The sequence below is a fragment of the Corvus cornix genome, chromosome 3 (assembly GCF_000738735.6).
Source record: "Corvus cornix cornix isolate S_Up_H32 chromosome 3, ASM73873v5, whole genome shotgun sequence".
Lineage (NCBI taxonomy): Eukaryota > Metazoa > Chordata > Aves > Passeriformes > Corvidae > Corvus > Corvus cornix.
In genome coordinates, this window is record NC_047056.1 from 15204102 (window position 1) to 15217946 (window position 13845).

General features: G+C 39.6%; 1 protein-coding gene across 2 annotated transcripts in view; it reads right to left on the reverse strand.

Annotated features, from left to right (window-relative positions):
- Nucleotides 1-13845, reverse strand: part of FBXO11 (F-box protein 11) — a 68684-nt gene that overhangs the window by 1401 nt on the left and 53438 nt on the right. For both annotated transcript variants that reach the window (XM_039568006.1, XM_010393525.4), the window contains 13 exons: nucleotides 13268-13374; nucleotides 13045-13182; nucleotides 6884-7101; nucleotides 6485-6570; nucleotides 6309-6403; nucleotides 5130-5252; nucleotides 4942-5027; nucleotides 4483-4559; nucleotides 4225-4368; nucleotides 3200-3310; nucleotides 1932-2039; nucleotides 535-643; nucleotides 15-113 (listed from right to left, as the gene is read on the reverse strand). In XM_039568006.1, coding sequence (XP_039423940.1) covers nucleotides 15-113; nucleotides 535-643; nucleotides 1932-2039; nucleotides 3200-3310; nucleotides 4225-4368; nucleotides 4483-4559; nucleotides 4942-5027; nucleotides 5130-5252; nucleotides 6309-6403; nucleotides 6485-6570; nucleotides 6884-7101; nucleotides 13045-13182; nucleotides 13268-13374 — 1501 coding nt within the window. The remainder of the gene's footprint in view (nucleotides 1-14; nucleotides 114-534; nucleotides 644-1931; nucleotides 2040-3199; nucleotides 3311-4224; nucleotides 4369-4482; nucleotides 4560-4941; nucleotides 5028-5129; nucleotides 5253-6308; nucleotides 6404-6484; nucleotides 6571-6883; nucleotides 7102-13044; nucleotides 13183-13267; nucleotides 13375-13845) is intronic.

Genomic DNA, 13845 nt, shown 5'->3' on the forward strand with positions numbered 1-13845 from the left:
TGCTGGAAACGTACCTATCATGTCTAATGAATTCTACGTCGTGTCCTTGATGGCACTTCTTGATGCAGTTCACACAGATGGCGTTACGGTCTGTGGTGTTGCAGGTGTGACATCTGGAGGGAAAAACAGCACATTAGGCAGTACCAAAACCTGAGCAGCTCTCAAGGGAAGTGCTCCAGGAGGGTGGAGGAGCAGAATTCTATGCATTAAAGGGAAGAGGGTACACAGGACTGTAAAGTTTGAGAATTTTACATGAACTTGGATTTCACAGCACACTTTTTTGTTACTTGTGTAGCAAATACGGTTGTGCTGTGCAACCCCTTGGGCTCAGGTTTACAGAAACAATCTGTTTTCCTCAGCCCCACAGTTAATTCCAGACAATGGGAACTTGTTTAGTCCTCTTCTGTTGCAGCTGAGAGAGAGCACACATTTGTGTATTCACTGACACCCAGCAACTGTTGTAGGGGCCTTGCTGGAAGAGAAATTGGGTTTATTGGAAAGCCTTACTCTAGGCGACGGGAAAGAACCTGTTACCTGTAGAAGTCATGCATCGGGTAGCTGGTATAGCTTGAGATCTTATATAAACACTGGCCTCTACTGACAGCTTTCTCTATGGCATCTTGATTGTTCATTATTTTGTTATCTGTTGGGGGGAAAAAAAATCCAGAACTAATCACAGCTGGATCAATGACCTTTTTTCTTTTTGCTTGAGGCATTGAAGCAAAGGGCCCATTAGGAACAGTTAGTCCTCTACCTACATTTCAGTTCTGGCATTTAAGCATATAAAATCCTCAATGCCCACATGCCCAGAGTGCCATGCACTCCTGAAGCAAGCAACACTTGTTCCTCTTTGCACATGTGGCATAAAATACCTGATAGCCTCTATTTGAATACTCTTTATGAACTGAGCTGTTAATAAATGCTTAGAGACACACAAGCCTTCCTCGAGGGCAGGCTTAGGTTTTCTGCTGAGGAGCTTGAAACCCAATGTTTGAAAGCCTCTCATTTAGTGTAAGGCCTTTTACACATCCCTTAGAAAGAGGAAAAGGATGGCTCTTTCCTCAGGAAAGTTTAGGAATAAGGTACTTTCCAACACAGTGGAAGTGGAAATTAGGTCTGACCAGCTCCAGTACTTCAAAGATGTGTCCAAGGTACAGTGAATTTGATAATCTGCTCTGTTACTCAACTACCTGATCTTCCATCTAGTACCAAAGTGCACCTCAAAAAGTTTTGCCCGCTCCCAGCAGTATCACAGCACTGCCTGATGCCATCAGGAAGCCCAGGAGCTGGGAAGCAGAGAGCCAGAGCTTGTGTTTTAAGGGGTGCAAAGCATCCACAGGAAAAGGTTTAACAGACACAGGCAAGTATGTAAAAATCCTGCAAACGGAATCTTTTTCTTCCAGAACAACTTCCGGGAGCTGTCTGGCATTCAAACCATCATTCCCATCTTGTCCAAGAGGCTCCTGTCTCGTGCACACTTCCCCACCATACAAGAGAATTTTATGTATGTAAACTGTTCATATTTTCTGAAAAAAGTGTTTTGGGATTGTGAGTATTCATGCTTTTGGATCCTAAAAGCCAAGTGAGGCATGTTTCTTTACTGGGCACTTGTTTTTGGATATGCAAGAAAAAGACCTTCCATTGTACTAACTCAGAAGTCTGAGATGGGCCAAAGATCAGGAACCAGTTCAGAAGTGATTTTGAGAGAAGAGCTTATCACAGTTTTAATATGACAGCAAAGCCTTAAGCTACCTTTGAAAGTGTCTGTCTAAAAATCTTAACACAGCTTAATGTGGCTCATTACCTTCACCTGAACCTTAGTCACAACTCAGCCTAAGGTGGTACCAACTGTGAGCCCCAAAGGGTACGATAAACCCAAGACCCAGCACCAAACAAATGACCAAACACAAGCCAGGAGGACTCGGGCTCACCTTTCATCGTGACATTGACACCAGATGCTAGAAATAAACCTCCAAAGCGGTTGTTGAAAATCTGATTGCCTTCTAATGTTGCAGTCGCATGATTTGTTATTTCAATACCTTTAGTGGGTCAGGGGAACAAAGGAGAGAAAAAAGAGTGGCAAAGTTAAATCCCTGGTGGTTGTGCATTGGTACCTCTCTCGTGATCTACAGCTTGGTTGGTTGGTTGGTGTTTTTTTCAAGCCATCATAAACTCAAGGGGAAGAAAGGCAAATGACACAGCTACAAAACTGCACTGTAATTTGTTACCAAACTAAGGTTAAAGTGCTGCTGTTGAATCCTTTCAAAGAGCTACAGCTGGCATGCATGGTTTCTGGGAGGAACAACACACTACTAGTTTAACTGATAATATAATGGTACTATGATCATGTACATTTTCAAAGGGGATATGATTTTTGGGTTCTTAGAGCTGTCATCTTCATGTACATTTGAAAGTTCTTGTGCACATACCTTACCCTTTTTAAAATATCTTTTTTAAAAAGTTCTCAAGATGGGCACCTAAAATTCATTTCTTTAATTCTTAGCTTTTATCAGTAACCCGTGTCTTCCAAGCCATTTGTCCAGGACTGCTCTTGACAGCAACCTATCCTTCCCCCCCACCACACTGAAACAACACCTTTAGAGGTTCTTCTCAGAAAACTTGCTTCTTCTGAAAGAAAGATGGGAGAAAACTCAAGAATGCAATTTTAGTTGAAATGGAATGGAATGCAAGACGTATGAAACTGTGATGATTAAACAGTAAAATTGCAAAAAATCACTGTTAAACATTTTTCATCTCTTTTAGAGCAAGAAACGCTCATTTTTATAGTTCTTCAACTTTGTGGAGTGAGAAAGTTGAACTTGAGATGCAATTCAAATGTCTTTAAAATGTGTATTTGCTCCGTTTCCTAGGTTTTAAAGCAGTGATAAGATATTCATACCACCATCCAGCACATCAACTATGAAGATGTTGTAGACAACTTTACCAATTGCTTCTAAAATAAAATAATGGAAAGCATTTCACAAAAAAAAAGGAAGACAGAGTACGTGTCATCTCCCAACATGCTGTAATTCCAAGATTGCTGTAAATATACCCTGACTACAATTCTGAATTCTCAAGTGACTTTTAGTATACACTGAAGGATATCCCAGTCTCTTTTAAAACGTCTAAATACCATGGGGTAAGAAAACTCAGAGTAAGCTCACTCCAAGCTTCCAAATTTGATTTAAACAGCACAAACCTGCAGCAAATCCATCAAATATTCGGTTTTTCCTTAGCACAGGGTGGCTATTGGTGCTGATAAGAACACCAGCTTGAGCATTCCTGAAGATATCATTCTCTTCCAGAAGACCTATGACAGACCAACAAATGTGACATTTGAGCTTGGGAACATTTTCTGACCTGTAACCTTTCTGTGAAATGTTTTCAAAGGATCTTATGTGTCATAATCCTCCTAATAACTCCTTTCATTTGGAGAATATGCACCAACAGCACTGACATCAGTGATACCAGTTTGAAGTAATTCTCAGTGTGTAATTTTGGAAGTGCATTTTTTCAGTACACAGCACGGAATTTGGGATCATAGGCACCACTGCAGAAAACTGTCTTTCTGCTTTCCAAATTTTTTCTTAAATTGTTATAACACCTCTCTGTTCTTGTCTTCTAAAATGAGCGGATTGCCAAAGCCAAGCTTCACTTGCATTTTATTGTTAAAGCAGGACAGGATTGCTTTAAAACACTAACTTAAAATTAAAGCTCACTTAGAGCAAGTGATTATCTGCAAAGTATCAGAATAGCTGCTATTAGGACACACAACAGTCAGGGGATTTCAGACAGGGACCACTTCTACATTTACAAGTGAACAAAAGATTCCTTAAAGATCTGTGGGTTTTTCCCCCTGAATCTTGGACACTGGCAGAACCTGAACTACTCACGAGCATGATTTTGGCTACATGACTTGAATTCAATACTGTGTTTCGTCAACTGGCAAAGCTTACAAAAGCAAATGGGATAAAAGGACTGTCCTAAGCAGCAATCTAACAGTTATCTTGGATGAGATTAATTACCTCTCGGCCTCCCACAGATTGCAGTATTACTAATGTAATTAAGGCTAAAAAGCATTAGGGTATGTTCGCTGTAACTATTTTATCACTTCAGAAGACATGAGCTGTGTTTCTAAAGAGCACTTCAAAAAGAACACTGCTTAAACTGAAATTTAACTCTTATCCAGAATATTCAGTGTAAAACAGTAAGGGAAAAAGCTACCTCTTCCCCCATTAAATATACAGATGCCTCCATCTCTTCCATCATGGATTTTATTTCTTCTTAATGTAGGATTACTGTCTGTTTTAATCCATACACCAGCCATGGCATTATCAAAAATTTCATTGTCTTCTATAAATCCAAGCCCTAAAATTGAAGGAAGGGTGGAAAAAAATAAAATCAAAAAGTATAATGAATGAGAAGATAATATAACACCACAGAACACAAACAATTCGGGATAAACATAAAAAACAAACCTACCAGAATTATAGACCAGAATACCACCATTCTGACCACCCCAGATTTTGTTGCGTCTAATTTTGGGGTTGCTTCCAGTTCTAGAGTGAAATGTAGGCAAAGAAGTCATTTTAAAGTCATTAAAAAGAAGTCATTTATAGTCATTTACTACATCCCAAGGCCAAACATCTCAAACACCTCTAAAGAAGTGCCCCACGGATCTCACTGCTTAAAAATCTTAGTAAAATACGGTTCTTTCCAAACATGCAGTATCTTTACAGACTTCAAGAGCCACACATTCCAGTCAATACCCAGGCTGTATTTGTGGTAACTTTCTTGTAGGTTAAAGCAAAGGGTATTCAGACATATTGGATTTCAAAAAAAGTTATTTTTATAAACAAACTGACAAGAACAGCTAAAAAGACACAATAGAGCACATAACAAGCTACGTCTGTTTTGGCATAAAATCAGAATAAATGTTACCTTATCTGAACCCCTGAGTACATGTGATTATAGATGTCATTGTCTTCTAACACGCCATGTCCATTGTCATAAAAATAAACTCCAACCTAACACATCAAGAATTATATTATTAGTTCCAAAGTAATGAGGCATAAAACCACAAGACTTTCTTTTCTGTGGCCCCCTTGTAACCACAGAGCAAAACTCACTTGTTTCCCACTGTGTATTCTGTTTCTCCTCAAGACTGGAGTGCTCCCTGTTGTCACCCAGACTCCAGCCAATGTATTGCTGTAAACTTCGTTTTCCTCAATCACACCTTGTCCTTTTTCATGCTAAATACAAGACGGTTTAAGAGTTAAGAAAACCTGCTAATCACCAATACTCTTTCTCCTGCTGTACCCATCCCTCCCACCTCTGGCTTCTTTACCATAGCAAAGTAATTACTTTCCATTTTGAGTAAGTTTTTTCACTTTTTTTTTTTTTAAATAACAGTGTATCATGATTTTGAATGTTTGCCATGAAACAAAGAACACCCTGCACCTAAATCATTCTGTTTCAAGGCTCTGCAGTGGTATTTGCAAATGTCTGCTGGCTGTTGGCAGGAGAGGTGCCTCCCCAGTGCTGTGCACTCACATGAAAGCCCTGGCTCATGGTTCTTAAACCTACACCCAGCCACGTCCCCCCGCTGGACAAAAAGCTGGCATGGCTCTGAAGGTCACCATCCCTACCACATGTCTGGGCTCAGAGGACAAACAACAGCTTTCTAAGTCAGGGGAAGAAGCTGGTTAAATTTACTCAATGAAGAGATGAAGCTGCACACTTGCAGCATTAGCTGGACCTCAGGTAACCTTTGGCAGAAAGACAGACACATATTTCTCAAAATCTGGTATTGCTTAAGGGAACCTGACATCTCTTTCAGTTCAGTTAGCAGAGCCCTTGCACATGTTGGGAATTGTGCTTTATTCCCCACTTTTTCAATACAACAATTCCAATTTCTATCATCCTGAAGGCAGTAGGAAAAAAATCTTCTCTGAGGTTAGTGGTAAACACATTACACTCCAAAAGAGCTGAGAAGACTTTTTTTTTTAAAGAGATGACATACTACTATGAAAACTAAGCCTTTTCACAAAGCTTTCAACCAAGCAATGATGAAATTCTGTGATCTATCCCATTTTAAATATTTTACTCTGTAACAGGAATAATTTAGTGGCGTTCATAAAAGCCTTCATCTTTTAAATAGCAGCACCAGCTTCAGTCTCTTACCATGAACATGGTTTATAATTTAAGGAACTCAAGCATTGTAAGGACAAACATTTCACACAGGGTACTTTTTCCCAACATTTCTAAAACAGAACACAAGTTTGTGCCTGTCTGTAGGCTGCACTTACTACATAAATTCCTCCGTGTTGACCATCATGAATCTTGTTGTGTCGAACGATGGGACAGCTGTTTGTTCGAATCTGTATTCCTGCTAATGCATTACCTGTCAACAAAAGTGTTATTTAATACAACTTACACATTCATTTTTCTCAGAAATCAATATGCAGCAAGCAAATCAGCTTACCATAAATGTCATTTCCTTCAATAAGGCCTCTTCCATCACCAAAGATATAAACACCACCTTGATTCCCATTAAAAATTGCATTGCCCCTAAGAAAGAAAAAAATCCACATTGTGAAGTGATTCTAATACACTGTACAACACTACATATGTATGTAGTGGCCAGGACTGTACACCATTCAGATTTAAAATAAAGAACTTATGTTCTGCTGCTTTGAGAAAGACCTACCTCTAAGTGTACACACAAATTAAAAATGCAGTTCAACTGAACACAGACAATTTCATTTCTACATATACAGGAGTATTTACAGCTCCTCACAAATTAAATTAAAGTGCACTTATCCCATCCCCATTAAATCTCTTCTTCCTCTATGCAGTAAAATATCAGTGAGGAAAAGGATACCTTATTGTTGGGTCACTGTTTGAGGTAATCCAAACACCTGCAAAATTGTTTGCATAGATTTTGTTCTCTATGAACTGTCCTCTTCCTTTTTCATGCACATAGATTCCTCCAGTCTGGCCGTGATGGATTTCACAACGCACCACTGTTGGGTTGGCATATGCTTTCACTTCAAAGCCTGCTATCCTGTTTCTATGGATGTTGCAGCTTTCAAAATAACCCTGAAGACATAAAACATGCAGTTTTCTGTAAAAGTCCTTTTTTTAAATGACGGTTATTCCCTCCCCTCCCTTCCCTTTAAATACAACCCTCATTTAAAAGGAAACTGTACCAAAATTGACAACATGTAAGTACTTATATAGCTAATTAAAACAACTCCTGACACTATATAATTTCATTTTTCCAAAAATAAAATACTGTTTCAAAGACAACTGTGTTTTCATCGCTATTTATGACTACTCAAGAAATACCATGAAAAAATGGCAACTCTAGATATAGCACATTAAATAGGACTCAGTATCAGGTTTCCTCAGCAGCTCCTAAGGATCAGACTCCTTTCTAAGGCCAGAAAGCCCACAGGCCCAACACAGGAAAGACAGTGCTATGGAGAAGACTACCTACTTGTTTTCAGACCAGGAACTATATACATTTGGCAAAAATATCATTTCTTTAGGAAGAAGTGTGCTAAATTTCTTTGAAACAACTGATCGAAATAAATTATATGAATGTGGGAGTTCAGTAATTTTTCCAGGGTTGGATTGGTCTGAGTGGCCAAGTAGTACAATTTTTTCCTTTTTCCCTTTTTTAAAAAGGTGTACACTTAGACACTGTAACAGTAGCAGCAGGCCCACAACACAACTGTATTTAAACAAGAGCATTATGAACAGCATTGCTATGGGCAGGGAAAAAAAAGGCCACTGCACAAAGCCATCCCAAGCACACTCCTTCCACGCCAACCATGAATTGGCCCATCTGAAAATTCACCTGGCAAAATAGTTGTTCCCTGCCCAATGATTTCTCTGATTCTACTTCATTCCAGGGCCTTGCCAATTGTGTCAGCTCTTTCACAGCATTTTCTTGACACAGTCCTAGAAGATTTTAATATTCCAAGTCATCCTATTCTTAAGGTGAACTTTAATGGTATTTCATGCCCATTTTGCCCAACCAGAAGAAAAACTAAATTGAAAGAGAGGAAGCATCTCATCACTTCTGTCTCTCAGCACACTCAAGCTGCCCAACCCTTAAGCTCTGTCCAGCTGTTTGGCAGCTCAAGCCCTGATCCTTTTGGGAGACTTGCCAGGCAGCTATTGAGGCCAAGAAGGTCAATACCCCTCCTCTGCAAAGAGGGACTTCAAGCCTTCCATTGCCTCCACCTCCTTCTAAGAATGGTTTTTAAGTGTGCTGGGTATCTGACTTGGGCTTTGTGGGGGTTTCTGGTTACAGTTCAACAGCTAACAGAAGAAGAACCTGGAGGACACAGCACCTGGCACCAGACAGTGCCAGGATTGCTAAGGGAAAAGAGGCCCCTATGATTAATAAGGAAGAAGGAATAAGGGATGCATGTGGAAAAAGTACTACTATCTTACACAAAAATACCAAGTAGCTTTCTGCTTGAAAATCCTAAATATTAAAAAAGCAGCTCTGTACATCGAATTTATTTACAATTCCAGGCAAAGCATTAGTTGTGGACACAAAATAACAGCTACAGTGACAGTTTGTGCGGGCAAGGACACTGCTACAGGCTGGTAAGATCTGGGCAGGCAAAGGAATAAGAAACAAACACCACAGCAATGATAATGCTGATGTTCCCACCTGGCACACACTGTACAGAAAAAGATGTGATCACAAAGATGGGACCCTGCACAGAGGGAAAAACTCAGAAGACTTTTTACATCAAGACTAACTCAGTAATTGAACTTGGTTTTTTTTTTTTTTTTTCTTTCTGCATGTTGTCTAGTCTAACAAACACTGCTTTGAAATGCTTTAGAGTCAAAACTTTTATCTGATGAGATTTTGGCACTGCTTTTCTTCTCAGAAGATTTTTCCCCTCTTTATTTCTAAAAGGGCTTTTTTTTCTTTCTCTGTTTTGAAGATCACAACATTACAGAAACACAGAGGCATTTCATGTTACTGTTTGAACAACACATGTATTAAAAAAAAAAGATATAATTGTGTAAGATTTAACATTTCCTAAATATTTATTGAATCTGGTATCCCCAATAGGGTAGGAAAAAAAACAAAATTAAAAATAAAAAGACAACAGGAGACCAAGAGAGAAAAAAGAGTAACTACTTATGCTTATAAAAATTTGCTTTCCAAACCCTGAAAGGGTCCTTATTTGAGAGTTAGTGCATTTTATGAAAATTCAAATGCAACATATGATGAAAATCACATCCAAGATGCAAAACAAACCCTTTATTTTTATGCACAGCAAAAGGCAAATTGAATTTTTAATGTAGTCTGTATAGAAACTGGCATATGCCTAATTTTCTTTTGGATTTATATACCCATTTCTTTAAAATTATATGATTTGTAGTATCTAGAAGACTGAGCTGTAAACTAGGCATGATCACCCAACTTAGACACATGCTGCTACACTTTTATTTCATCAGAAAGAAACCCCCCAAGCTTCTCATTTGGGAGCAACGAAAATGAAAACAGTTTTGCCAAGACCTCAGCTTTCAACTGTAAAATTATGCTTATTCTTACATTAAATTGGAACTTCTCTGTTGTTTGCATACAACTACAAAATACAATTTATGACAGATGCCTGGTAACTCATCTCAGGCACCTGAGAGGTCAGGGTAAGGCACCCAGGGCTGCCAATACCACGCTGTGTTTTTAATGCCAGCTTGTTAAACATTTGTCACAGCACTAAGGCAAATGTCAGGATATTGCCAGTTTAAAAAAAGAGGTTAAGTTTCTACAAGTATCAAAACACAAAGAACAATCTGAGAACATGGAAGTGAAAAACAAAGCACTCTTGAACCTTTTGGAGACAGCATTCCAGCACAGAAGCCCACGGGAAAAGAATGTGTAGGGTAGGAATTCAGCACTGGAATGTACTTATCCCACTTCACAGTCAGAAACAATATAAAAAAAAATTACAGAAAGTAACAGAAAAGAAGTGAGAGAAGCAAACATAGAAAATCCATTAATTTGTTTACATATATAGGATTTGTATCTGAAGGATACCACGTCACTGTCACTTAACGAGCATATAAACATTGCCAATGATGTCATTTCATTGACTCTATCACTAGACATGATGCAAAGATAGAAGGTGCTGCCAAAGCAGACTTTGAAGACATGGGGGCACTGAATCTTTCAAAGGAGTTTATGAAATACTTCAATAATATTTGCAGCTGAGATAGACGCTATTCACACATTCTCTTTAATGTGCTACTGTTTCCCTTAAACAAAAGAGAAACATTTATTTCTATTCCACTTTGCTTGTGATACCACACTGATCACAGCTCTGAAACAGGCGTTTCAGAAAATAGATCAAATACACTTTTATTTAAAATTAATCAAGTGAATTCAGCCTGACTTTTTAACTTTTTTTAATATTTCAGTGCTCATGTATTTAATATTTATACTTCAGTACTTAAACAAGAAGCAGCTCCTACCTAGACTTTCCAATTAACCCTCAAGCCTACACACAGACACCTCCCCTGCAGGAGTTACTGAAGCACTTTCCTTTACCATTTTTTTTAATAGCTGAAATCACTTCATTCCCTGTTTCCAAGTATGTTTAAGTCTTGAAAGGATGTATGGATATATGGACCCAGTGAAGCGGATTAGAAGTATTTGCACAATATGTTACTACAGCTTAATGCAGTCCAAACAATGAGATAATATAAACCAAAGACATCTGCCACCACTCTTTGCAAACCAGCCAAACAACATCATCTCTAGAGAACAGAAAATGATGTAAAGCCATCCATCAGAAGGCAGCTGCCAGCAGGCCATTCTCAGCTGGTGCAATCTTGCCCAACACAGAACAAATATGGTCTATTAGACTGTATTAGAGTGGAGAAGAGGCACCTACCAGCAGAATCCCACCATATTTCACCTTCCACTTACAAGACTTTATGCCAGCAGCAAAAATGGCAGCACTCTGTGACCTGTTTGCCTTCCACTGAAACCAGAAAACCACAAATCCAACAGCTACCACTAGCACTGCCTTGGTCGTTTATCCCTGCCTCCCCAGCAACCTGGGCAAAAAAGGAGAAAGGCCTCACTAGTTTCTATCCACAGTGGATTTCCTGTTAATGCTATTTCCAGTCTGCCAACTCTCAAAAACCTGAATAGGTCTGGGTTAAAACATGCTGAGAGAGCACTTGATCCCACTGTCTCTATCACTGATGAATGGTACTGGTCCCAGTACAGACCACTGAGGGACATGATTTAGCCACTGGCATCTACCCTCTGGATGGAACTATCCAACCAATTCCTCATCCCTGCATCAAATCCACTTCTCTCCACTTTAGAGAAAAGGGTGTTGTACAGGAATGTGTCAAGGCCTTACAGGAGTCCACATGAATGACATCCATAGCCCTTCCTTTCTCCACTGCTGCAGTCACGCCATCACAGATGGTCACTGGGTTCGTCAGGCAGGACCTGTCCTTGGTGAAGCTGTGCCATGACCTTTCCAGGCATGGAAGTGAGGCTGACAGGTTGGTACCTGCCAGGGTCCTCCTTTCTACCCTTTATTAAAAATGGGTGCAATGTTTCCCTTTTCCAGTCACCAGAGACTTCACCTGACTGCCATGACTTTCCCAATGTCTTGGAGAGTGGCTTGGCACCTACATCAGCCAGTTCCCTCAGGACTCTGGGATGCGTCTCACTGGGCCCCATAGACTTATGTGCATTCAGGTTCCTCAGGCAGTCACAAACCTGATCTTCTCTTACAGTGTGAGTGACTTTGCTCCCACAGTCCCTGCTTTGAGGTCCATCCACTCAAGAGGTGTGGGAAGACTGACCGCCAGTAAAAACTGAGGCAAAATATTGTTGAGTACCTCAGCCTTCTCCTCATCTCTTGGTCGCTGCTGTTGCTCATGGCGGGGCGGGGTGATGTGCTCTTTTTGACATTCCTTTTCTGAAAGACATACCTGTAGAATCCTTCCCTGTCATTCCTTGTGTGCCTTGGCAAGTTCAGCTCCATCCACGCCCTGGCTTTGCTGACCCCATCACCACACAATTGGACGGTGTCTCTGGACTTTTCCCAGGTCACCTGTCCCTGCTTCCTCTGCCTGTGCATTTCCTTCTTGCCCTTTAGTCTCAACCCAGGAGGCCTCTTGCCTTCCCTTTCCTGATTTCTTACATCTGGGGATCAAGAGCTTTCACACCCGATGGAAAGCACTCTTAGAAATCTGCCATTTTACGAGTGACTAAAAGAAAACTGCTTGTTTTGCCATCTGGGCGTGGGGAATTGCAACTTTGTCATTCAAGCAGGAAAAACAATGATCTGGCGCTCTTTGGAAGACATGCAGAATATTTTCCTAAAACAAATCAGCAAATTACCTTTTATTTTAGTGACAAAAAACTATTCTGTTTATTTCAAGGGCTATGAATCTCATTGTTCACTACTTTACATGTAATTAGAAGTTACCACCTTCACCCCACACAAGTAAACATATTTATGAAAGGAGGCCTCAATTCTGATATGAAATTCTGTGTTAAAATTCCACAACTAATTCCCGGCTACAAAAGTCCTCTTCCCAAAGAAGGTGTACATACCCTGTTTCAGAGTTTTAACATTAAAGGAAGGCTAAGTCTCCACAGAACTTTTTTTTTCATTTCTAAATCATCCAGCACCTTATTTTTTGTTCCATTTCAAAGGGAAAAGAATGAAGCATAAATGTAAGCCTACCATTTACATCCTATTTCAAGAGGTATTTTGTCACTGCAACATAATACAATGTAACAGGATGCCAATCAATTGCAAAAAACTTGCTTAAACCTCTTTCACCTAAATTGTCTTTAAAGTGAAGTCTCCCACCTAAGGGCAAGAGAACAGCAGTAGGCATATTTTAAAGTATCTGTTCATGAGTAAATGCACGCTTTTTAAAAAAAACATTTCTCCAATCACAGGCAAAAATTGAAGACTTTAGTTCTACAACATCTGTATTTCTTTCTTCAAAAGAAAACATGTAGGTTACCATGCCATGGTCAAAAGTGAAAACGCCAACGTCACGTCCGTGGTGAATGTGATTCCGTCTGATAATGGGATTTCCGTGGTTTTTAACCCAAATCCCTGCTAACGCATTATTGGATATCTCATTGTCCTCATATATTCCCTGGGAAATAAAAACATAAATTAAGACAAGAATCAAGAACAGTAAACAATTTTATCGACGTAAAGAAATTAATATGGAAAATTACCTGTGCATGGTCTGTAATATAAAGTCCAACATTTTCACAGTCGCTGATGTTACAGTGTTTAATAGTAGGACAAGCTCCCTGGCCACTAACACATACTGCAGAGCCAACTGGAAGAAAACAGTACAGTTACCATAGCTCCAAAGCATAGTGTATTTATAAATAGTCTGGCAGTGCTTTCGTAAGAAAAGTTAGTGTGAACTGATATTTAAAAAAGATCTGGCATGCACAGAGCCAAAGCATTGCAAGCCACTGGCAGAAAAACATTAAGTCATCATTTTGCAGATGCAAGAACCACTGTAGGAGTCGCTTTAAAATCACCCTGCCAAGGTTAAACAGCTGCCAGGACAACGGTTTATATAATAATTCATGCTTATGAAAGTTCTCACTCATTTATTTCCCTGCATTAGGCCCACTGTATACTGACTGTTCACAGCAGAGGACAACAGAAATCTAACAAAATTCTCTGCTAATTACTGCCTTGTTTTACTTCCCTTTAAAGTTTCACAACTCAGTACTTCAAAGAGGCCAAACAGTAATTTTGCAGCATACAAAGACACACTGTCTACCCAATGTTGAGC